The sequence below is a fragment of the Kogia breviceps genome, chromosome 4 (assembly GCF_026419965.1).
Source record: "Kogia breviceps isolate mKogBre1 chromosome 4, mKogBre1 haplotype 1, whole genome shotgun sequence".
In the NCBI taxonomy this organism is placed as follows: domain Eukaryota; kingdom Metazoa; phylum Chordata; class Mammalia; order Artiodactyla; family Physeteridae; genus Kogia; species Kogia breviceps.
The window spans coordinates 115,276,869-115,301,237 of record NC_081313.1 but is presented as its reverse complement, the minus strand read 5'-3'; the positions used below and the strand labels follow the sequence as shown (position 1 = coordinate 115,301,237).

The 24,369-nt window shown below is 36.7% G+C and overlaps 2 protein-coding genes across 15 annotated transcripts in view; one reads left to right on the top strand and one right to left on the bottom strand.

Annotated features, from left to right (window-relative positions):
• The window catches only part of FAM13B (family with sequence similarity 13 member B), an 89,416-nt gene extending 72,374 nt beyond the window's left edge, over nucleotides 1-17,042 (top strand). For 3 of the 14 annotated variants that reach the window (XM_059061240.2, XM_059061235.2, XM_067031698.1), the window contains 11 exons: nucleotides 1,661-1,726; nucleotides 3,131-3,341; nucleotides 3,977-4,106; nucleotides 5,308-5,389; nucleotides 7,018-7,247; nucleotides 9,433-9,516; nucleotides 9,746-9,841; nucleotides 12,294-12,377; nucleotides 12,467-12,630; nucleotides 13,164-13,265; nucleotides 15,307-17,042. In XM_059061240.2, the coding sequence (XP_058917223.1) occupies nucleotides 1,661-1,726; nucleotides 3,131-3,341; nucleotides 3,977-4,106; nucleotides 5,308-5,389; nucleotides 7,018-7,247; nucleotides 9,433-9,516; nucleotides 9,746-9,841; nucleotides 12,294-12,377; nucleotides 12,467-12,630; nucleotides 13,164-13,265; nucleotides 15,307-15,430 (1,373 nt within the window). In that variant the 3' untranslated portion in view covers nucleotides 15,431-17,042. The remainder of the gene's footprint in view (nucleotides 1-1,660; nucleotides 1,727-3,130; nucleotides 3,342-3,976; nucleotides 4,107-5,307; nucleotides 5,390-7,017; nucleotides 7,248-9,432; nucleotides 9,517-9,745; nucleotides 9,842-12,293; nucleotides 12,378-12,466; nucleotides 12,631-13,163; nucleotides 13,266-15,306) is intronic. The other 11 variants (XM_059061242.2, XM_059061237.2, XM_067031699.1 and 8 more) reach the window with 7 other exon arrangements.
• Nucleotides 17,043-18,928: 1,886 nt separating this feature from the next.
• PKD2L2 (polycystin 2 like 2, transient receptor potential cation channel) overlaps nucleotides 18,929-24,369 on the bottom strand; it is a 36,560-nt gene continuing 31,119 nt past the window's right edge. The window contains exons 13-14 of the mRNA XM_067033303.1: nucleotides 19,527-19,639; nucleotides 18,929-19,085 (exon numbers count right to left, since the gene is read on the bottom strand). Coding sequence (XP_066889404.1) covers nucleotides 18,989-19,085; nucleotides 19,527-19,639 — 210 coding nt within the window. The 3' untranslated portion in view covers nucleotides 18,929-18,988. The remainder of the gene's footprint in view (nucleotides 19,086-19,526; nucleotides 19,640-24,369) is intronic.

Sequence of the window (24,369 nt, the reverse complement as noted above, 5' to 3'; positions counted from 1 at the left end):
CCACCTCAAGTCTATGTACCTGATCACAGTAGGAGCATTTTTATTTATTTATTTTTAAGGTATAGCCAATTTTCTAAAAGCCCCAAACAAACGATTGTGCCAATCCTTACTGCTGTCTTTCCTCCTCCCCCCACTCCCCCTTTTTTGGTCTAGATGTTTGGCATGCCTAATGGCATATTATGTGTCTTAACTTAGACTAAATCAGGAAGTTGTCTTCCATTTACTTTGTTCTGGGTTATTCAGGATGTTTGGAATTTATGAAGATGCTCCCCAGAGTTAGGGATATGTTAGCATTCTGGTGGCAGTGAAGATCAGATGTCCATTTTAGTTATTTATCCTGGCATGGTCACTGAAAAGGAGTGGTGGTCAACAGAGCATCCCTTGAGCTGTAGTAGGAAAAGAATCTGTGAAAGATGAAGCTGGGATTCTGACAGAGGATTTAATCCTGCTTCTTTTTGGAGGATGCAAATAAATAGCCCTTTATAGTCTTTGTCCTGAGGGTTCTGATCTTAAGTTTTAAGCATAGAAGACCATTTGGTTTCCATTGTCTGAGGAGATAGGACATTCTCTGTCCAGCTTCAGCTTTCTGGAGGCTTCCCCAAAGAGACCCTGGTGGTAGGCTCTCTTTTGTTGCCTTGTCAGAATCCATCCTTTACAACTTGTGGTGGTAGGGAAAGTAGGTCACTATGTACTCCTGATCCCTGATTTTCAGTGTCTGAACTGCCCTGTTAGCTACCTGGCTCAACAGCTGTGACAAGTCCTTGTAGACCTCCTTCTGGCTCTTCCAGGAGTAAGGGTCAGTGACTTTCAGAGAGCCAAGAGCAGTAGATATCTGAGTAAACTTCTCAGTCATGAACTCTGCATGTGCTTGGGAGAGTAGCTGTTAGCAGACCATGCTGTTCTTTCCAACTGTGCCCCATAATACAGAGACTGATTTTCTACAACTGGGAGTCAAGATATTCTAAAATAATAGTTTTCCTTAAGAGACCAAATTACTTTAGACCCTGCATACCTTGGAATCAGAGACATACCCCTTTTGAAATGACTCTTAATAGAGAAGTAGGGTGACTTCAAATGGAGGACCACCTCACTCTTCCTAAGTATGTGAGTTTTGTTTTTTTGTATTGTTCAAAGGGTAGTCAGCAGAATGCAGTTAGCAAGCAGGTAGCTCATGTCTGCCACCAGTATGCATTTGTAGCAGCCATCCAAAGATCTTGGTTTTTAATGGAAGTAGACAACATCTTTACTTCAGATTCTTTCCTGCTGACTCTTGAATGAAATACAGTAGGATCTTTTCAAAGAGCAAACTAAAGGAAATATTTTTCTGTCAAATCATTTATACTGAAAAGCTTCAACAGTACCTGATTAAGTTTCCATTTCTTCAGTTTTATGTTTGAGTTTTAATAGAACAGCACTACATTGATTTTTTTTTTTTTTTTTTGCCTTGCTTGCTGAAACGGAAATGTATGTTTGTGTTTGTTTTTAAAGTTTGGTTAGTAGTAATTTCTTTGAATAAAGTTTTTGAGCAGAATGCCTAACTGGTTTTAGGGAAATAAATGTTTTTGGTATCTTTGGCTTTGTGTTAGTTATGTGTATGGTTTGTTCTGACTGTGCTGTGTGTTCACTTTAGTATTTTTTGCCATTTTTTCCATTTTATTAGCGTCATGCCCTATCACTTTTCCCCTCATTGATTTCAAAACAATGCATCTGCAGAGAGATGGGGAGGGTAAGTATGGTTCGCCATAGTTTAGCTTTTTTGACTTTTTATGGTTCATTTTGTTTGCCTTTTTATTAGCCCTTCTCCTGCTGTCCTCATATATTAGGAAAACTATTCTGGGTTGAAGATGATACCCAGAAAATATTGTTTTTGTTAGTTCCTTCTTTTCTTAAATCAGGAGATTTCTCATAAAATGTTTATTACCAGTTACTTATTTTCTGGGAAGCAGGTACAAGGGTTGTTTTGAAAATCACTTTATTGCTGGGTTTATTATGGGATTGCACGCTTAGTACTCAATTTTTAGTTATCAGATTGATCTGGGCTTTAAAAACTAAATTAATTATGTTCTTATTACCCTGAAAAAAAGTAATGCTTTAAATTGCTAATGCATAAAGTTAAACTAAATTAGTAGCAATCCGTAGGTATTGTGTAAAGAGAAAGAAAACATCATTCTTGATTTCTGACACTGTCAAGCCATTTTTGCCTCCAGAAATACTTAACTAATTTTTGCTATTAAAAGCCACAGTATCAGAGTTTTATGCTATAGTTATAAAGTTAATGTGTAGATGGAAAAGTCCCAATCCCCACCCTGAATCCAGTGATACTTGAAGATAATTTTGTATTTGGAATATATTTGTGGATTGTGTGTTTATCTATATGTGTTCTGTATGTAATCAAACCTTATTTGTGCAAAGACATCAAATATCTTAACATGGCTTCATTTGAGAACATACAGGATGATAACTCCAATAAAATAAATGCGCTTAAGAGGGAGTAGTGCTATTAAATTTTGTCTTGGTCATACTTTGGGGTCTTTAATTATTAAAATATGTATTATACACAGGAATCCTGTAGCAGAAAATAACCACCACAGTTTAATGTTAGAGGCCAGGTACTGTCAGGTGAGTTAGCTGCTTTTGTTTGGGAAGGTTAGAATTCTTTTGGAGTCCAAGAACTCCATTTGGTAAGTGTTCTGAATAGCATGGGGAATAGCTTCCAGTTCTTAACATAGTCATTTTACAGTGAGGGATGATTTATTCATCTGGCAGCATTTGGCTAAGTTAAATTCCTAACTGATGAGTGTTGACTGTTTCTAAATGAAGACTTTTCCCTACTTGAAAAATAACATTTTAATTTTAAGGAGCTTGACAGTGTCCCTTCTTGCTTTGTGACTGGGTTCAGAAATTTAAAGTGTAACTCCTTATGTGAAATTAGAACTCTGAGCTGAAAAATGAAGCTCAGACAATTTTAAATTATAGTAGGCTTTATGAAGACCCTAGTATCCCATAATTATTATATGAACCACTACATAATGATAAAGGTTTAAAGAACATATATAGCTGATAGTGCATGACGTTTTTTCCATGTGGAACCAAGAGACCCATGGTACTATTCTTTGTGTTTGTTTTGCAGAGCCATTTCCTGCTTTTAAGTCTTGGCAGGAAGACTCTGAGTTTGGAGAAGCTCAACTCTCTCCACAAGCTGGAAGAATGAATCATCATCCTCTGGAAGAGGACTGTCCTCCAGTATTATCGCACCGGAGTTTAGATTTTGGTCAAAGCCAGCGTTTCCTACATGATCCAGAAACATTGGATTCCTCATCGAAAGCACTTTCTTTTGCTAGGTATATGACTTTTATGTTCTTACGGGAGGTGAATCCTATCACATACCCAGGTCCTTTGAGAGATTTTAATCCTCCAGACCTGCAGTTGAGAGCTTTCTCCCCTATTTCATGAAGCATGCTTTTGTAATTTTTTAATTTGGGTGCCCCTAAATTCTGAACTCATTGAGGTATTTTGGGGGTTTGCTGTCCAATAAGACATCTTTCCATGGTGTTTTTATTCATTTGTGACTGAAATATAGAACTCTGGAAGGGAAGCCGCAAGTGGAGCTCACCAATCCTAGATGTTTTTATTGTCAAAACTTAAAATTGATCCTGAAAGTTAGAACCTTTCCTTTGCAGATTGAACACCAAAAGAGCTCTGAGCTGCTAGATGTCTTTGATTCTCTTCTGCCTTTGCCCAAACAACTTTTGAATGATTCCCAATTGTTTTAATTGCTACTTGTGTTAGCTAATTTTGTGGTTTCTAACATAGTTTAAGTTTCTTTTTACTATCTGTCCTTTAGTGTTAGGGACTTAATTTCACTTTAAAAACATACTTCTTGGTAATAGTATCATGTTTTATCAGGATAATAAGAGAGATGGTGTCGATAACTTAAAAATTTAACTAGCAGTATTTGCCTCTTGTTTTAATTCAGAATTCGAAGATCATCTTTTAGTTCAAAAGATGAAAAAAGAGAAGACAGAACACCATATCAATTAGTCAAGAAACTTCAGAAAAAAATCAGACAATTTGAGGAACAGTTTGAAAGGGAAAGAAATAGCAAGGTAAGTTTGTAGCATTGTCCACTGTGAGGTAGATCTGTTGGAACTTGGAGGACTTTCTTGGAGAGCATTAGTGCATCTCTTTCCTGGGAGAGAGAACAAATCTAAGATGCCCAGAGAAATAGTGATCATGTAGATCTGAGATTATATAGGTCCTTAGCCTTCTGATTCCAGACCAGTATTCTTGCCATTGCACCACTGCATTTTTATATTTCTATTGGAAAACAGCTTGTAGAATTCTTAAAGCAAATACTTTACACTGACAAATCACGTTAATGCTGTGCTCTCTCAAAAACCACAGGTAGCCAGGGGAGGTGGGGGTGGAGGGATGAGATATTTAATAATTAGAACATGTGAAGTGGAAAAAGTCCTATACTTGGAGTCGGAAGACCCCTATTCAAATCTGGCTTCTGCCAGTTGATAGGCCCTCCTCTGAGAGAGCTTTACTTAATATCTTGGCCTGTCTACTTAAAGTAAGATGAAATGAGGATAGAGTGAAATCTCTGCCATGGGAACTATAAAATACTGTTTGGGCATAAATTAAAATAACCATTGGGACTTCCTGGTGGTCCAGTTCTTAAGACTCCACGCTTCCACTGCAGAGGGCATGTTCAATCCAGGGCCAGTTCAATCCCTGGTCAGGGAACTAAGATCCTGCGTGCTGTGCAGCGTGGCAAAAAAACACAAAAAACAAAAAACCATTGCTTACCCACAAAGGTTTAAATGGATTCTGGTTCTTTTAGAATTTCATATCTTAATTTTATTGAGGTGTTAACAAGTCTCTTAAAATACTATCTTTATGAAAGAACAGTGTCTATCTATGAGTAGATTTATAGTGGTAGAGTTGTTTTAGGTTGGATCATCTAGGAAACATTCTGAGACAGAGATTTCAGTGCATGTGATTTCCAAGGGAGTGTTTAAGGAGATTCGCAGCTGTAAGGAGTGAGGCCAGCATGGTTTAGTAGAGGAGATTCCACAGGGTCTCCAGCTAGGATGGCTGCTCGGGATTGACCTGAATTGAGATGAGGGCGCCAGGCCTTTTTAATCCCACATAACCAGTCATGGATGCTGGCTGCTCTGGAGGAAGGGTTGTAACCTTGGGCCAGGCAGCTCCTTTGGGCAAAGGCAGTTATCAGAGAGGGACTTAGTACAGGTAGGGGGTTGATGAGTGCCTAATCAGTGTTCTGTCTTCTTAATTTTTCAGCCCTCCTACAGTGATATAGCAGCCAATCCAAAGGTATTAAAATGGATGACAGAGCTCACCAAACTGCGAAAGCAAATCAAAGGTATAAAATGTGCAATTTTTCTAATGTAATTGCATTTTAAAATATTCTTTCTAATAATATCTGAGAATTATAGTTATAATTTTTGATAATTTTAAATCTTGGACACTATCTGGCAAAGTAAAAATTCTCTTGTTCTTTTAGTAGTTATGGTCAAAGTTGCAATACTATATTACATTCTTCCAAATGTATTTCATGTGTTTTTATTAGTAATAGTCTTTTGGAGGGTAGCCTAGATTATATATTCACAGGTGATATTATATTATGAAGTTTATATGAAACATATTTCAAATATTAAGTAGTTTGGGGTTTGGGTAGGTATTAAGAATTTTTGGTGGGTATTTCATCTAAGACTAAGAATAATTATACTATGAAGACTAAATTGTAAGTCGTCTTGAATCAAAAACTAGGTCATGTGTTACTGGGTGTCAGTCCAGTATAGCACCTGCTAAGGTATATTTCCTTCTTGGGTGTTTAGTGAACATGCTTTTTAATAATTGTTAATACCTAAAAAATTATCTGTACCAAGTGTGGGTTTGTAATCTGGAGCATCACATTTTGGTTTATTCATTTGAATGTATTCAACAGAAATTTTAGTGTCTGTAAATACCAAGTACTTGAAGACTTCTGAGGTTGTAGCAGTGAACAAGACAAACAGGGTCCCTGTTGTCATTGAGTTTATTTACATTCTTATGGTTAAATAAATTCTCCTACTTCTTCAGAATTTTCCCTTAAAATTCTGTCAAAAATTTCCTCGTTTAACACCAGTTTCCAGCCATCAGTGAGAATCACTACCTTGAATGTATTACTAATGAGTGTCATTAAATTATTAGCCTCCTGATTTCCCAGTTTTCTTCCAGTCTTACTGTCTACGGTGCATTCTTTGCATAGCAGCCAAAATTATCTTTTATAAAAACTATGTTACTATCTTGTTCATAGCTCTTCAGTGGGCTTCCCTTTCCACTTAGAATAAAGTCCAAACCCCTTACCCAGGCTTTCAAGGCCCTTTATACTCTGCCCTTTTCCCATTTTATCACTTTTCCTCATTTTCTGTTCCTTAAATACGTTATGGTTTAGGAACCTTGCCCTGGCTATTGCCTCAACTGGGGAGAAATGTTCTTCCCCTAAATCTTCTATGCTAGGTTAGCTCCTTTTAAATCCGTGTTCAACTAGGATGTCACCATCTCAGAAAGGCCTTCTTTGTCAATTCCATCCAAAGGAGTTGCTCTTCCAAAAAGCACACTTCTTTAACATTGTGACATCATTCTATTTTATCTTCTTTTTAGCACTCATTGAAATTATTTTGTTTATTAATCTGATTACTTAGTTTTTGATTTTTACTTCCTGAATACATGCTCCATGACAACAGACCATGTGTGTTTGTTTACTACTGTATGCTCATCAGAGCACCTTACTTTAGTCGGCTTTCTATGAATTTTGGTTGAAAGAAAAACCATATAGTTCTCTCGGTGTATATATATAATTTAAATATTTCATGTGACTTTGAAATATCTGAGCCTGTGGGTTGTTGATGTATACTTTGCTTTTGCATCTCTTGCATATTTTTTGACCTAGCTTCATTTTAACTAAAATCAGTATTACTGATCTACCCTCTTGGTTCTGAAATGTAGATGCAAAACACAAAACCTCTGATGGAGAGTTTGTACCTCAGACACGTCCACGTAGTAACACTCTTCCAAAAAGCTTTGGCTCTTCTCTAGACCATGAAGATGAAGAGAATGAAGATGAATCCCGGGTCATTCAGAAGGAGAAGAAGCCATCTAAGGAGGCAACACTTGAACTTATTCTGAAAAGACTGAAAGAAAAACGTGTTGAGAGGTGTCTTCCAGAAGATATCAAAGTAATCTTGAGCTATGGTTTTTGCCCAGACTAGCCTTTAGAATACCTGAAATAAAATAATTACAATAGTGACATAAAGATGTCTAGGTAGTCTGCTGGCCTCAGTTTACTCTCCAGGTTTGTAGTTATAGAAGCATGTTTTTATCAGCACAACAGAAGTGCCTGAGTCGAAATAATAAAACTAAAAAAACTAGAATGTGGTCTGTTCACTTATATTGGTGGCAGTTAGCAAGATGAGTGTGTTAAGAGCACGAAATATACCTGAGTTTCAATCTTGGCCTTGTATCTTAGTAGTTGTACGTATTAAACTCTTAGTTTATGCCAGTTCCTGACTGGTTATATTATGTGCATTCTGCCTCTGAGTCCCTTCAACAGCCATGTGACTGCGATTATGTCCATTAAAGTACTAACACAATATGGTTATGAGGACTAATTGAATGCATTTTTATGAAGAACCATTACTTAGTATAGCCTATGCCTAGGGCAGTCCGGGTCAAAGCACTTGGCAACCAAGATCATTTATCAGATGAAATTTGCTGGGGGACTACAGAAGTAGATGGTCTTCGGTGAACTTCTGTCCAGGCAGTGATGAATCCTGATGTGCATTCCTATCTTGACAATAGAGTACACCTCATGATCGAAATATTGGAGTCTTTCTCCCTTCAAACAGAGCTGGATTAGAAATTCTAGGTGCTCCCCTCCCCAGTTTTTCTTTCATTCTTTCTTTATATAGTTTTGGCTGCATTGGGTCTTCATTGCTACATGCAGGCTTTCTCTAGTTGTGGTGAGTGGGAGCTACTCTTTGTTGCAGTGCACAGGCTTCTCATTGCGGTGGCTTCTCTTGTTGCTTCAGTGGTTGTGGCTCACAGGCTCAGTAGTTGTGGCTCATGGGCTCTAAAGCACAGGCTCAGTAGTTGTGGCACACGGGCTTAGTTGCTCTGCGGCATGTGGGATTTTCCCGGACCAGGGATCGAACCCATGTCCCCTGCATTGGCAGGAGGATTCTTAACCACTGTGCCACCAGAGAAGTTCCCCCAATTTTTCTTGGTTTTGCTTTTATGTTATACCAGCCTCCTCTCCTCCTCACCCCCTTTCCTATAAATGATTTTGATTGGATTAGCTTTATTCACATTCCTTTTCCTAGGTTTCAGGTTCAAGCTTGAGGTTGAAATCACAATGTTTTACAGAGTCTACACCCAGCTATTCTCTACTGAACGTACATAATCTAAAACGCTTGTTACAGGAAGTATGTATCCACTGAAGTTTTTTTTGTACCTCTAATTTTCATTCTGATGACAAACAGGGTAGTTTTAATTAGTCCTAGGAGTAATTGGAGAGTTTTATTTGGGTTAAAGTGTATTCTGTGGAACATTGGTTCATTGGTATGTTCAAAGGTCGTGCTGTGGAACAAAGGGAGAAGGAGTTATGGGCAAATAAGTTTGGGATTCCTGCCTACTACCATTAGAGTACTGAAAGATGGGAGAAGAGTATCTTATTTTCAGTATAAAGAAAGTGCCAGATGAAGGGGAACTGACGTCATAGAGTAGAAGTCTAGGGTTCACAAATTGACATTGTTGAGCTTTTCTCAGGATCTTTCTACTATACTGCTGCCAGATTTTAACAGTTTAGGAGAAACACCAGGTTTAAGACCTGTGCTTGTTGTGTGCATGTGTTTTGTGTATGTGCCCACATGCAACAAAATTATAGTTATAATGCTAATAAAAGATTATGTGCAAAATTAAATAAAGTAATAGGCATTTATTTTGTTTATTGTGTGTTGAGTAGGCACTGTGTAAATGCCTTTACAACGTATTAACTCATTTAGTCCTCATTAGAGCTCTGTGAGGTAGGTGAAGTATCCCCATTTACAGATCAGGATGTTGAACAAAAAGAGGCTAAGTAACTTACCCAAGGTACTAAGCTCTGGTATTCATGACTTATTCAGATAAAATATAATAAATCAAACCACCAAAAGCGGTTGGTACCTTGTTTTAGAAGACCAGATTCTCCAAGAGACTGAAAAACATTGCCTGCAAATCCATAAGCAAAAGATGTGTTCTTATTAACCTAAGCAAGAGTTGTAATGGGCTGCCCTTTCAACCAAATTATTTACATTGTGCTGGGGAAGAGAATGATGCTGCTAATGGGAGGGTGTTATTTTTGTTTTTTCTGTTTTTTTATTCTAGAAAATGACAAAAGATCATTTGGTAGAAGAGAAAACTTCTCTCCAGAAAAGTCTTCTTTATTATGAAAGTCAACATGGAAGGCCGGTAATGTCTCTCTTGCTGAAAAGATTTGATTTTCTGTCTTAAAGAACATGAATCACTTTTGTGGCCCACATCTTCAGAGCTGTTTCATAGAGCATTGTTTCCTACATTTGGGAGATTGCCTACTTATTTAAAATAACTTTTTAAAAATTGCAGGGAAAGTCATATTGCTCAGTGTTTTAGAAATTTTAGATTTCTGATGACTAGGTGATTTCCATTTTTCTTGCTTCAGGTAACCAGGGAAGAAAGGCACATTGTTAAACCTCTTTATGATAGATACAGACTTGTAAAACAGATGCTGACAAGAGCTAGCATCACTCCTGTCCTTGTAAGTAAAACATGCAAATATTTATATAGTTCATTATACCAAAACCTACTCTTAAAAAAAATTATTATTATGGTGGTATATTAGAGAAATACATAGCCAAGGTAACAAGAATTATGTATGTAAGGTGAGGTTACTGCTTTAAAAGAATAGGAAATTAATAATAAATGCCTACTATTACCTCCCAGGAACTCTTATAAGCATTTTTACTTACGATTATGTCATTAAGTCCTGACAAGTTAAGTCACAACAGGTAGAGAGGACGTAGCCGCATTTCACAGATGATGAAACTGAAACTCAGGAGTGATGTGCCCAGGGTCACCTACTTGTAGAATTAAAAACTCGTATTTCAGACCCTTGCCTAATTTCTTTCCATTTAAATTCATGCCTTTGAAAATACATTACTTTTGTGATGGCCATCATGATGATGTTCACTTAATTGCACAATAATGTAAACTGATTTTTTTGAAGTTCATCTTTTTTAACAAAAAAGTCTATTAAAATAATACTTATTCATACATATGTGCATTTTTTTGAGAAAAAGTGAAAACTCAAATGCTTACGTGCATATTAAGTGCTATCCCCAAATTAACCATTAGATGGTATGGCTCTAGATGTCTGTCAGGCTCAAATAGAAAACAGCATGTGCCCATTCTGCATCATCTCTTAGGAATTAATTCTCTGGAGCTTATGGTTTGCTTAAGCTTGCAGGCCATTTTTATGTTGATGGCCTCTTGGAGTAAGGGTTCCCTTTAGGCTTTGACTCTCTGGCTACTCATTATTAGAATGTTCACAGTGGCCTTCTGAGCACCTTTTATTTAGCTCTTGTATAAACATTCTTTTTTAACTAGCTGTTTTTTTAGTTGGCCGTCTCTTAACAGTATTTAGATATAATCAGTTTTCTTTGAACAGTGAATCCTGTATAGTTTATATTCTTTTCACACATAAGATAGTTTAATACAGATTTTATCTTTTGATTACAAGTTATTTTTTGTGTGTCACTGACATTTTCATAATTCCATAATAGTATAAATAGTCTTTGAATTTATTTATGAAAACCATCTTAGAATTCCACACATTTATTTATTTTTAAAAACTGTCTATAGGAAGCATTTCTAGATCTTATGGACACCTAAATATGACTGTCATAAAGAGAAATTTGGAATCTAAAAATTAAGCCATGACAATAGGAAAGAATCATTTTTCCAACAGATGGTGCTAGCACTTCCTCAGAAATTTAAACATAGAGTTACCATATGACCTAGCAATTCTCTTCCTAGGTATATACCCAAGAGAATTGAAAACATATGTCCGCACAAAAATTTGTAGACAAATCTTCGGAGTAGCATTGTTCATAATAGCCAAAGTGTAAAAACAGTCCAGATGTTCAGCCAACTGATAGATAAACGTAATGGGGTATATCCATATAGTGGAATATTATTCAGCCATACAAAGGGATGAAGTACTGGTACACACTACAACCTGGATAAACCTTGAAAACATTTGTGCTAAGTGAAAAAAGCCAGACACAAAAGGCCACATATTATATGATTCCATTTATATGAAATATCTAGAATAGACCAGCCCATTGAGACAGAAAGTAGATTGTTGTTTGCCATGGGCTGGGGAGAGAGGGCTCATGAGTACAGGGTTTCCTTTTGGGGTGATGAAATGTTCTAGAATCAGATAGTGGTGATGGTTGTACAACTTTGTGCATATACTAAAAACCACTAAATTGTACACTTTAAAATAGTGAATTTTATGGTATATGAATTATATCCTTTAAAAAATATTTATTTATTTATTTATTTATTTATTTATTTATTTATTTATTTAGCTAGCAGTGCTGGGTCTTAGTTGCAGCACATGGGCGGGATCTACATTGTGTCATGCGGGATCTTTTAGTTGCGGCATGCAGGATCTTTAGTTGCAGCTGCAGACTCTTAGTTTGTGGCATGTGGGATCTAGTTCCCTGATCAGAGATCGAACTCGGGCCCCCTGCATTGGGAGCACAGAGTCTTAGCTACTGAACCACCAGGGAAGTCACTATGGTATATGAATTATATCTTAATGAAGCTGTTATTTTTTAAAAAGGAGTATAAAGGGGTCTTCAGACCAAAAATGTTGACAGCTTTGTTAAAAAGAAAAATGCTCCCAATTAAATAAATAATATGTCACATTATTATTCAGAATTTTAAAAACATTTATTGAATGAGCTCTTTCAGAATTACCTAGACATAAATTATCATTTGTCACTCTTATGGACACATAACAAGAAAAAAGCAAAAATAAATTTAGTAAGGAATTCCTAAAAAAATTTAAAGTATATGGTTAGAATTTTGAAAAAAAAGTTTAAGATCTATTAAACTTTATTTTAACTGTAATAGTGAAGTGAATCTTTATTGAACATTTAAAATATTTAAAATGTAACCCACTTATATGTTTATTGTTCCAGGGATCTCCATCCACCAAGCGAAGGGGTCAGATGTTACAGCCAATCATAGAAGGAGAAACTGCACATTTTTTTGAAGAAATCAAGGTAATCCTTAAGAGAAATTATTCTCTGATCTTCTTTCTAAAGGAAAAATTGAAATCATGGCATGTTTGATTCTCTGGATATATTTTTAGGAAGAAGAAGAAGATGGTGTTAGTCTGTCCTCTGAGTTAACTGATATCTTGAAAACTGCTGTACAGGCACAGTCTTCATTGGAAAACTCAGAATCTGATATGGAAGAAAATCAAGAAAGACTGGCTCTAGATCTCCGATTGTCAAGTACTCGAGCAGCTTCTATGTATGTATCCTGGTTTGTGATTTTAGCCTATTCATGTAATAAAATTTATATGCAAAGAAATTCAGTGTTAAATAATTGAGTAAAGAAAAGAAATACACCCATTTTAAAAAGTGTGCTTTACAAATATATATGATTCACATTTTCTCTATTGAAAATTAGTGTGTTTTAAAAATTAAAACTAAAATCCTACGTTTGCTGCATGACAAAATGCTGGAACTAGCTGAGAGTCGTTTGTTAGTTTGTACTCTTTCAGCTTCCTTACCTGATGTGGCCTTTGGTTCTAGTTCATAGCCCTGGCATCACTTTAGGATCACGTGGGAAGTTGATTTGTTTTTGTTTTTGTTTTAAGTACTTCTGCAGAGCCCTACCAGCAGCTATTCTGATTTAGTCGCTCCAACGTGAAACTTAAGACATTGGTATATTCTAAAAGCTCCCCAGCTGGCTTGATTTTGCAGCCAAGGTTAGAAACACTGTTAAGAATATAATGAATCAAAAGTGCCCTTTCAAATGTTTTCTTCCCATTTCAATTTTAGGCCCGAATTACTGGAACAACTTTGGAAAGCCAGAGCTGAAAAAAAGAAACTGCGTAAAACATTACGGGAATTTGAAGAAGCATTTTATCAACAAAATGGAAGGTTTGTTGAGCATCACAAAATTGAATCTTCTTTCTTCTTAAACTCACAAGTGCCCATATGTTGAAATAAAGAAATATATAAGAATAGAAATAAATTGTGCATATAAGGATGTTAGCATTGAAAATAACAGTAAAAAACATTCCTTTATACTGTGCAGCCCTGCTGTTAATGGAAAGAAAAAGTCAGAGCTGGAGTAAACAACATCTGACAAAATATTTCAGGATTATCTTAGAGAATGCTTAGTTGAGTGGCAGTTATTTTATGTTCCTTAATTCAGTATCCTCACCCTTTTGGAAGTGTTTGTGAAATGAGATCTCCTTTTAGAAAGGGTCCCAAATATGAGTGGTATCCTAACTAGTTTGGATTCTTATACTGAGACCATTGCTGCTTAGACTGCATGTTGTGTCATTCTAGGGCACATATTTCCAAGGTGTGTATCAGTGTGGCAGTCATGTGGCTCCTATAATAAAATATGGCAAGTGCCTTTATCTAACTGGGTAATACACAGTTGACCCACTGGGACTCTTAAAAGTAAGAAAAATACATTCTAATTCAGATTGTGGCCAGAAATGAGGATTATTTATCTCAGGCCTCAGAAAAGTTTTTCCTTGTTACCCGATGGTCTTACCAAGCCAATAGCTCTATAATAGTTCCCCCTCTTAAGCTTCTCTTTGCAGTTTCAATTACTCCATGGTTAACTGTGGTCCAGAAATATTAAATGGAAAGTTCTAGAAATAAACAATTCATAAAGTTTAAATTGTGTGCCGTCCTGAGTAGTGTGATGAAATCTCATGCCGCCCCATCCAGGACGTGAAGCATTCCTTTGTCCAGCATATCCTGCCCCTTAGTCAGTTAGTATCCATCTTGTTTGTCAGATCAGTTGTCACAGTATCTCAGTGCTTGTGCTCAAGTAACCCTTACTTTACTTAATGCCCCAAAGCGCAAGAGTAGTGATGCTAGCAATTCAGATATGCCAAAGAGAAGCCACAGAGTACTTCAGGTGAAAAGGGGAAAGTTCTTGACTCAGTGAGGGTACGAAAAAAAATCATGTGCTGAGGTGCTCCGATCTATATAATAAGAATGAATCTATCCATGAAATTGTGAAGAAGGAAAAAGAAATTCGTACTAGTTTTGCTGTCATACCTCAAACTGCGGAAGTTATGGCCACAGTGCGTGATAAGTGCTTAGTTAGTATGGAAAAGGCTTTAAACTTGTACAATAAGATGTTTTGAGAGAGCCCACATTCACATAACTTTTATTACAGGGTATTGTTATAATTATTCTATTTTATTATTAGTTATTGTTAATCTCTTACTGTGTCTAATTTATAAATTAAACTTTATCATAGGTATGTATGTATAGTATATATAGGGTTTGGTTTCAGACATCCACTGGGGTCTTGGAATGTATCCCCATGGATAAGGGCAGGGGACTACTGTGTTTGAGAGTCTTCTGTGTAGGTTGGCATATATGGTTAAAAAAATCTCAAGTGCGTTTTCCAAGTACCTTCTAATTCTTTGTCTTTTTGGAAAAAAACTTTGCTTGTAATTTGGATAGTTTGATGCTTTACCTGGTTATTATACTGAATTGCATTGGGTCAGTAATATAAAGTAAGAAAAATGATTTTTTCGCTACCAGTAAGATGTTTTACTTTTACATCTTAATTCACTGAAGCCAGAGTTAAGTAATGTATGGAATGTATGAAATGACTCAGCGTAGCCTCTAGCACTTAATATACACTCACAGACCTGGCAGAGTCTAGTAGCGCATGTCTTATTAAAATATTTGATTATCTGTAGTTACCTACAATCATCATTGATACTAATATCATCAATTAATCTGTCAATAGAGAAATACATCAAAATTAGAAGTGTTTTAGGAATATTCCATTGGGATTAAGGGAATTAGTCCAATAATCTTTTTTCTTCTTGCAGAACGGTTTTTTATTTGAGCTTGTATTGGGTAATATTCTGTCTCTCATTACAACAACTTCTGGGACTTTATTTTCCAGATGATCTCTAGGTTTTATTTTCTCCCCTAGGAATGCCCAGAAAGAGGATCGTGTTCCAGTGCTTGAGGAGTACAGGGAGTACAAGAAAATTAAAGCCAAGCTTAGGCTTCTTGAAGTTCTTATCAGCAAACAAGATTCTTCAAAATCCATATAAAATATGGTCCTTGAAAACATCATAAAATCAGTTGTATTCCCTGAAGCTATCATCATGTGTACTTGGCTGGTACTTAAGTTCATTTTGTCAGGCACTCACAGAGTCTCATTTTGTACTCGCTGGTGGTGCCACTAGAGAAATGATGGGAGGGTAAGTAGACCCTGTCTAGGGAGTGCGATGTTCCATGTTAACCACAGACTGCCCCTCTACCTTTAGCAAACATCCACTTTTCTTCATTGTTTTGTACTACAGATACATCGTGTTAGTAAAAGACTAATATTTTATCTTTTCAACTTTAAGAACTTTGGAGATAGAAGCTTTTTGTTATTACCAACTTTATTCTTTTGTTTTTCATTACTCAAGAAAATTGAGAGGAAAGTCTTCACATTGAATTCTTCTTCAGTTGCCTTTTTCTTACAGAATGACTGAAAATTTGAAAGAAAAGCCTATAAATGTGCACATATGCAACTATGTTCTGTGTTTTCTTAGAAAACCAAAATCAACTGAAATTTCAAGTCCTACTGTGGAACATATTTCTGTTAAATTCCCAAAGTGACACTTTCTCACAGGTAGTATGTTAGCAGAATTTTGCAATTCAGTGGTCACACAGCTCCTGGATGAAGATAACAGCAGGTAGACCAAAAAGTGACCTTGCTTATTAGTATAGTGAAAACATACGCCACACATCACACACAGAACTGAATTATATCACATGCTGCCTTTGGGACTTAAGTTACTGTTTGTTTCCTCAGTTACAGTTTATCAGTTGGTGATGATGTGATTTGTCTGGATTAGATCCTGCATTTTTTCCCCCACCCACCTCCAGATAATGTGAGAAAATAGCCATGTCAGTATGTAGGAACTCTGATGGTGCTCAGATTTGTGTGTTCAATCAAGTGGGCTTAAATTGGCAAAAGAATCATTATGCCTGAAGTAAATCTATTCTTAACAAGGGCTATACCACTGCATTTTTACATGTACCTTCTAGGGGTTGCGTCATTTTTTTTTCTTTTTTAATCAGCAAAATCTATAAAGAAGACATCCTCTAAAGGGATCACCTTTTGCTCAATCACATGCTGTTTAAAGCAGCTGGTTACAGGTGTATTGTGGTATGCCCCTTGTCATACACTCTAAGCATATCTTTTTTTCTCTGGCTTTGCATGGCTTTTCTTCAGGTTCTTTCCTGGTATAATTCTGCTAATTATTTTCACAGAATGGTGACTTTATTTGTGCTAACAATATGATAGTCATTAACAGCATATTCTGATCAGGCTAATCTAAGTGTTAATTTTTTTCCTGGTGCTTTTTTGGATTGATGAGTGTCTCACTTTGTGCCCATGTTTTGCATGCAGTGACTCATGCATGGTTTTCTTAACTAGCTAATATTCATAATTTGTTACATACAAAAATGGACTTTTGCAGCATCCTTTAATAAGGTGAGGGAAGCATGAACCTCACACTTCTGGCACTATTACATAGCACATGAAGTAGCTTGATAATAAGTAGCATTTCTAGTACTTCACATTTCACCTGTGTGTGCAATGCCTTTTTTGGGGGGAGGGAATGTTCCTTGGTAGTGAACGTGTCATTGGGGAATAAAGCACTAAATCCAGCCCTTTTTGTGTGGTTTCCTTTTGATACAGCTAGATTATTCACGATGTACACCTAGAAACGTGAAATTGAGAACACCAAAAGATGTCACTTTGATTTGAAGTCATCATGCAGTGTACATTTAGTTAATTTCTTTCAGTCTCCAACAGGAGTATATCTGAACATCTTATTTAATGTGCACTGTATATTGTTTTATATGAATGTTTTATTTTATATACCACATGCAAAAATGTCCATATGCACTATTTAAATGTTTTAAATAATATATTCCTTCTTTATAATGCTAAATCTATATGAGTACCATATTTTTATAAGTCAGTGGCCTGACTGGTTTCATTTTAGAATTAACAGCTGCTTCATGATGTTGGTTATTCACTGTTAATGTTTGGCTGTGAGTAGAATAGATAAAAAGTGGCATGGCAGCACTTATGCTATGTGACAGTATTGTGTGTCATAGTTCAGTAGTAAGTGGTAGAATTAGGCAGTTTGTGATAATTTTACTTTGGTACAAGTAAAAACTGTATATCTATATACAAGCAATATATAGATATATATGACTACAAGTATAATTGCATTGCTGTGTTTGGCACTTCATTGTATAGACTTTTGTAATAAAAGAACTTTAACGTTCTAAGTCATTGTAAACGTTTTTTGTTTTTTTCACTAGATGTTTAAAGAGAAGAAATAAAACCCTCAAGTGTTCCTTTGCCTTAATGTTCTCAGGCTTTGTTTGAATTACCCCAACCAGGGACCATGTGGGGAGACAGCAAGGTTACTAAACCACGTGACTGTCTACAGCTCTAGGGAGTGGTAAGACAAGGAAAGGCCATGTTGTTGATTCTCTTTGGAAATCTAGGGAGAAGATGCAGAGAGAATAGTCAGCATTTCTTGTTGCAGTGAATTATCTTATTAAGAAAACTTGACATACAGTCTATAAGAGAAGAGCTTGGCTTAAGGAAGGTGGGTATATTTAACAATTCCTTTATTTGAGTTTTACAGTACAGGGATTGTCGAGCACAGTGTGGAAGTCTATGGTCAAATGTTGTTACTTGGGCTAAGAGAACATATAACATATGGCTCTTCTAGGAGGGCTTATGTAACCTATATTAGAAAAGTTTCCTTCCAATTTCCAAAATGCCAGCCTTCCAAAACTTCCCAACCATCCATACAGGGCTTTTGCAACACCCTCATTTACACTTTTCAAACATAACTTCTTATAACCTTGATACTCCTGCCTGCCTCTTTTATGTTTTAAAGGATAGTTTACTTTTAAAGTAGTTGAGGAAGCACTTTTGGGAAACTTCAAATGTGTTACTTTAGAAACTGTCTAGATGAATTTCTAGTTTGAAGATATTAGTGAAATTTCTGTAGGTCGTTGGGAAGTTTGTTCTTCTATACTTTGCCTTTTTCTAGGAGACTTCCAACTGGGAAGAATGGAGGTGAGATTATTTTACTTGGGGTCTTATATAATGGTTTTCTAGAATCCTAAGCATTTATTAATTTACCTTTGGCTAGAGAAGTTAGAACATGGCACATGATGAGAATACCAACAGTTCTAATACTCTGTGTAACATTGAGAAAACTATCTTTACTGACTTATTGAACTATTAATTAGAGACCTGCCCTAAGAACTAAAAGCAATATTATTTTATACTTTCCGTTCACATTCCTAGAATTTAATAATAAATCTCATTATAAAAGTCTTCATGTGTACCTGTATGTGTATACTGTGGAGGCATGTTGTAATACACATGGATTATATATTGGGTCCCATTCTTAGAAATCATTTGATGATTACCATTGACCCTGACGATAGTTTGATGGTAGCTAGTTTTGTGCTTTTAAAATGTACGCAAAATGGGGACAAATTTAGGAAATAATTCAGGACAGGAATAAATCGTTAGAAATGTTCCATGATTGTATCACAGATTCTCACCTCCACTTGCCTCAATATTGTAGAGCTGAAACCTTTCTCATCACTCTGTTTAGTTTTAAACTGACGTAGTGTAATTCTTTCTCCAGCTCCACAGCATATAAAAAGAGGCTAGAGGATAATTTAGAAGGAAGTAGAGAATGAGTCAGTAACATTTTTGTACATAAAGAGACAGCAGGTTATTAGCGCCTATTGTGAAATACTTTGAGTGGGAAGATAGTATTTTAAGCGCCCCAAACATGCCTAGTATGGCCAGTTACGGATCTAATATTCTAAAGCTGTGTGGAGCACAGTATCTGCTATGCATGTCAAGTATAAATGGCAGTTCCTATTATTTGAGATGTAAGGACAAAAGCAGTTGGTCTTGATCTCACCTTACGTTTAAACAAATGGAGTTTTATGCTTTCTGTGTCATTTTAAAGTTGGGTAAAAAATTGGGGGAAAAAAGTGGCATCTTAACAGAATGAGATTCTGGGTTCAGGAAAATTGTGGAATATCCCCAGTCCCCATATCACGATATCCCATAGTACCTTGGTTAGAACAAATGCTTACTCTCGAAATTCTTGTTGATTGACAGGCTGGTAGTCATCTTGAATTTCTGTAGAATAATACTTTTTCTCAAGCCTCTCTTTCCATTTTTTCATCTGCTCTGCACTTTGAATCTCCTGTAAAGTTACAGGAAAAAGCGTAAGCTGCAATCTTTAAATTTTTCTCTATTGCAGGCCCATGGCACACAAGCATCACAAGGTTGAGAATCTTAAACTTTACTCTCCAGGGCTGTGATTTTGAGCCCCACTGGCTTTTTGCCCTGCGTGATATTTGGGTCTGTGCATTAGCAAAGTCACCTCAGAGAACTTGGTGTTAAAACTGTTTAGCAGAGTTAGGGGATTTTTCAATTATGAATATCGTCTTATTCCCTTTTCACTGCCTCTTCCCCTCTGCATCTCCAGCTGATATTCTCCCTTCTTCACTTGGCCAAAGCTGGGATGTTCTTTTCTGTACCTCTGTTCTATAATGAAGCAAGTGTACATCAAAGTACATTTGTGGGTATTATTTGCCCTCCCAGCTGCTTCTCAGCCAGACTCCTAACAATTCCCAATCTCCTCTTCATAATTACTGCGTCAATCTGTCCACATACCCCAGAACAGATTCTTGCTGTATCCTTCTCTGATCCTAAAGAGTCCTTTCTGTGCTTTGTGCTCACCACCCACCCATTTTCCTTTTAGTGTCCAAATACCTTTTTCCCAACTTTAGGAAAAATGCTCTGTTATGTTATGGAAAATAGAAACAGCCCTAGAAAAAGAGGGAAAGAAGAGACAGTGCACCCAGATACGATGCAAAGACTTCTCAGTAAATCGGTATGCTATTGCCCTGCTCCAACGGTAATGTTAAGTAGCAAAGTGGATCCCTGTATAAGGGTTCTGATTACCTTCCTCAGAGAGAATGGTGATGCCCAAGTTCATACATTGTTTAACTGATAAATGGATGCTGTTCTGGCCATAGGAGCTGTGCTATATATCAGAAAGTGTTTGTCTTTAAACCAACATATCTGAAGTAGGAAAGGGTGGTTTTCAATCTTTCTAGTTTTATTTCAGCCACATTACAGCACCTATGTTTTGACATATTTACCAGTACTTTTAATGTGATGTTAAAAAAGTGGTGGGCCCCACAAATATTTCTAATAGAAATATTTAATAGACCTGGTGGTCTGTTAAAATGTGGATGCATTAGTAATATGCATTGAATAGACTGCCTGGTAAACGATGCATCCTTCAAAAAACACATCTCAACCATCGCTTTTTCTATGAAGCCTTCCTCAACATTCACAGGAAAGTAATACCTTTCCTCATAGAGCGGCAACTATGTGGTGGCATTTGCTCAAGCTCCTAGGTTCTAGTCAACCCACCTCTTCCTGTAGGTGGTAGCTGCTGCTTTTAGTTGTTTCTGGATTAATTCATTGTTCCACAGTGGTTCTTACAGACCTCTCATGCCTCAGAAATGAATTCTGTGAAGTAAACCCCCTCTTTTTGAGCTGCCTAGTGTGTTTCTGTTTTTCTGACTGGCCCCTAACTGGTGACTGGTTGTAGCAGAGAAGGTCCAAAGAAACAGACCCTTATAGACAGCGTGCCTCCACTGAGGGACACAACAATTGACTTAAGAGTTTGAGACAGCCACCTGGCTATTTGGTATTCCTCAGGCTACCGAACCAGCAGGCTAAGAAGTGATTGAGGCGACTGATCCCAATTACCAAGGGGAAATTGGTGCTGCTACAAAATGGGTTCAGAGAGGGCTGTGTTTGGGACCCAGGAATTCTCTGAGCGGTGCCTTTTAATACTTCCATGTCTAAAACTCTGTAGTTTAAACATTAAGTTCTCAAGGAATTGTGATTCGAGTATAAAAGGTCTTATCATCACCCAGAGATGGATACAATTACTCTTGGGACTTTGCTTCTTCCCTTTTGGTGAAAGAATAAGAGGGCCTCCATTTTCATAGAGGATAGTTCTGTCTTATTAGATGGAAGCTAGAAATAGTTATTGTCATTTTATGGAAGTACAGATGTGTACTAAATAGCCAAAAGGGGGTGAATTCCGCTGACCGTTCAGCTACTATCTATCAACTCAAAATTTGCCCTCCTAAACTCTTATGCTCTCCTATGCTCTTTATGCTGGATCTCAGGCTTTGCAAACCTCATTCCCTAGACTGTCTTGCTACCAGATTTGTTAGGTTCTGCCTTACTGGATGATGGAGGGGAGAAGGGTTTTCTTGTTTTCTTTCTATCAGCATTGCTTCCGCAAATGGTAGTTGGCTCCAGGCTGCAGTTGTTCAGCTTCTTTTGGCATACCCAGCACGAGCTTCATCATACTCCCTCAGAAGTATCAGGAGCAGCAGGGGTGGGATGGGGGTGACCTCAGAGGTCTGAGCAACAGCTTCAGGCCCCTTAAGTGTCTTAGGTTCCAATAAACCCACCTTTTGTAACCTTAGTCATGGGAGTGGTAGCATCCTCCTACAGTTATTACTTATGAGTTGCTTCAGTGTTTTCACTTTTTCTATCTTCCGATACCTGTGTAACCAATTCCCTGTAATAAATTTTCTCTGTTTGAAATGTATAGTATGGTTTCCATTTTCCTGACTAGGTCCTCATACATGTAATGAGTATGTCATTTGGTCAGGTGTATTTTTTTTTTTTGCGGTATGTGGGCCTCTCACTGTTGTGGCCTCTCCCGTTGCAGAGCGCAGGGCTCCAGACGCGCAGGCTGAGCGGCCATGGCTCACGGGACCAGCTGCTCCGCGGCATGTGGGATCTTCCCGGACCGGGGCACGAAGCCGTGTCCCCTGCATCGGCAGGCGGACTCTCAACCACTGCGCCACCAGGGAAACCCTGGTCAGGTGTATTTTTGTCCTTGAGGAATGTTTTAAATTTTTCCATATCTTGGTTTTAAACATTTTAAAATTAGTCCCTGGGAATTTTCTATTTTGTTGCTAATGTAGTTTCTTCTACTATAATTTTTAATGAGCTGGTTGATGTTTGCATATATGACATGACTATGTAAATTATTTTTTCCTACTACTTAATCTCTTTTTGTCATAATTTTTCAGTTCATTGTATGCCTGAGAAAGAGAATCATATCTCAAACAGAGGTAGTTTTTACCTGTTCCTTTTCAACTTTTGTACTTCTCATGTATTTCTCTTGCTTAATTCTTTTGTCTGATCCCTCCAATACATCCTTGTCTTGTCCTTTCCCTATTAGATAAGGTGCTAGCTTTGGGATGAGATAAATTTGTTTTTATCATGTCAAGGAGGAGTCCATTGATTCCTGTTTTGTTTTCCCCCTCAAAGTTGGATGTTGAATCTTATCAAATACCCAGCATCTATAGAAAATAATAGTTTTCCTTTTTTTGATCTATAAATAGAATGGATTATGGTAATTAGTTAATTATTACAGTTTTGAATAATCTTCCCATTCTTTGAATAAACCCTATCTGAATCATGGTATTGTATTCTGTTGGATTCTGTTTGCTAATATTTAGGATTTTTGCTTCAAGATTTATAAGTGATATTTTGTTTTTTAAAATTTATTAATTTTGGCTGCATTGGGTCTTCATTGTTGCACACAGGCTTTCTCTAGTTGCAGTGAATGGGGACTACTCTTTGTTGTGGTGCGCGGGCTTCTCATTGCGATGGCTTCTCTTGTTGCAGAGCACATGCTCTAGGCACGCTGGCTTCAGTAGTTGTGGCACAGGCGCTTAGTTGCTTCGCAGCATGTGGTGTCTTCCCGGATCAGGGATTGAACCCGTGTCCCTTGCATTGGCAGGCGGATTCTTAACCACTGCGCCACTAGGAAAGTCCCTATAAGTGATATTTTCTTTTTCTGTTTTGTTTTGTTTTGTTTTGTTTTTGAGGAGGATACAATCTTCACTAGGTTTTAGAATCACCATATAGTGATTCTAAAATTATTTTATAAAAATAATTTGGAAGTTTTCAATTTTCCCTTTGCTCTGGAACAGCTCAAATGGCTTGAAATTATTTATTCCTTAAAAATCTGGTAAAATTTCCATATGAAACCATCTGGGCCTGATTTATTTCAGAGGTAGCTCTTTGATGACTTCATTTCCTCTACAGAATGGATTTGTTTAAGCTTTTAAAAATCTCTTTTGGGCTCAGTTTTGATAAATTTTATTTTCAATTTATTGAGGTTTTCTTTATGGCCCAATATATCTATTTTCATGAAGGGGTTTTGAAAAACAGGTGTATCTTCTGGGAGTACAGAGTTTAATACATAATTGTAAGATCACTTTATTCATTATATATATTTTTAATTCTTTCATTTTTCTTGATCTGTTCTTTACTTTTTAGTGTATTCTTGTATGTTTTTCCTTTTATAAGTCTAGTAGTCTTTACTTTATGGAAGTTTATGCTGTATTATTGTTGCATAGATAATCATAACTATTAAAATTGATCTTAGCCTTATAAAGTGCCCTTCATCTCATTTAGAACTTTTTTCTAGAATTCTACCTTGACTTATATTGTGTTCTATGATAACTTTTCCTTGCCTTTTATACCTTGGCCCATGCTTTTATACTTAACTTTTCTAAATCACTTTGTTTTAGGTATATATTTTAGGCTATATCATAGAATTGGGTATTGCTCTGTGATTCAATCTGAAAATATTTTCTTTTTCTTTTTAAGTAAATTAAGCTTATTTGTCTTTACTGATGTGTCAGGTATATCTGGTCACAGTTATATTGTTTTAAGGTATATTTACAATCTTTTACCATGTGGCATATTTTCAATTTTCTTTTTTGATTTGGTACTGCTTCCCTTTAAGAATGTATGTATTTTTGTCTTAGTGCTCTGTTTTTATTCATGTATCTTTTTATACATCCTCCGTCATCT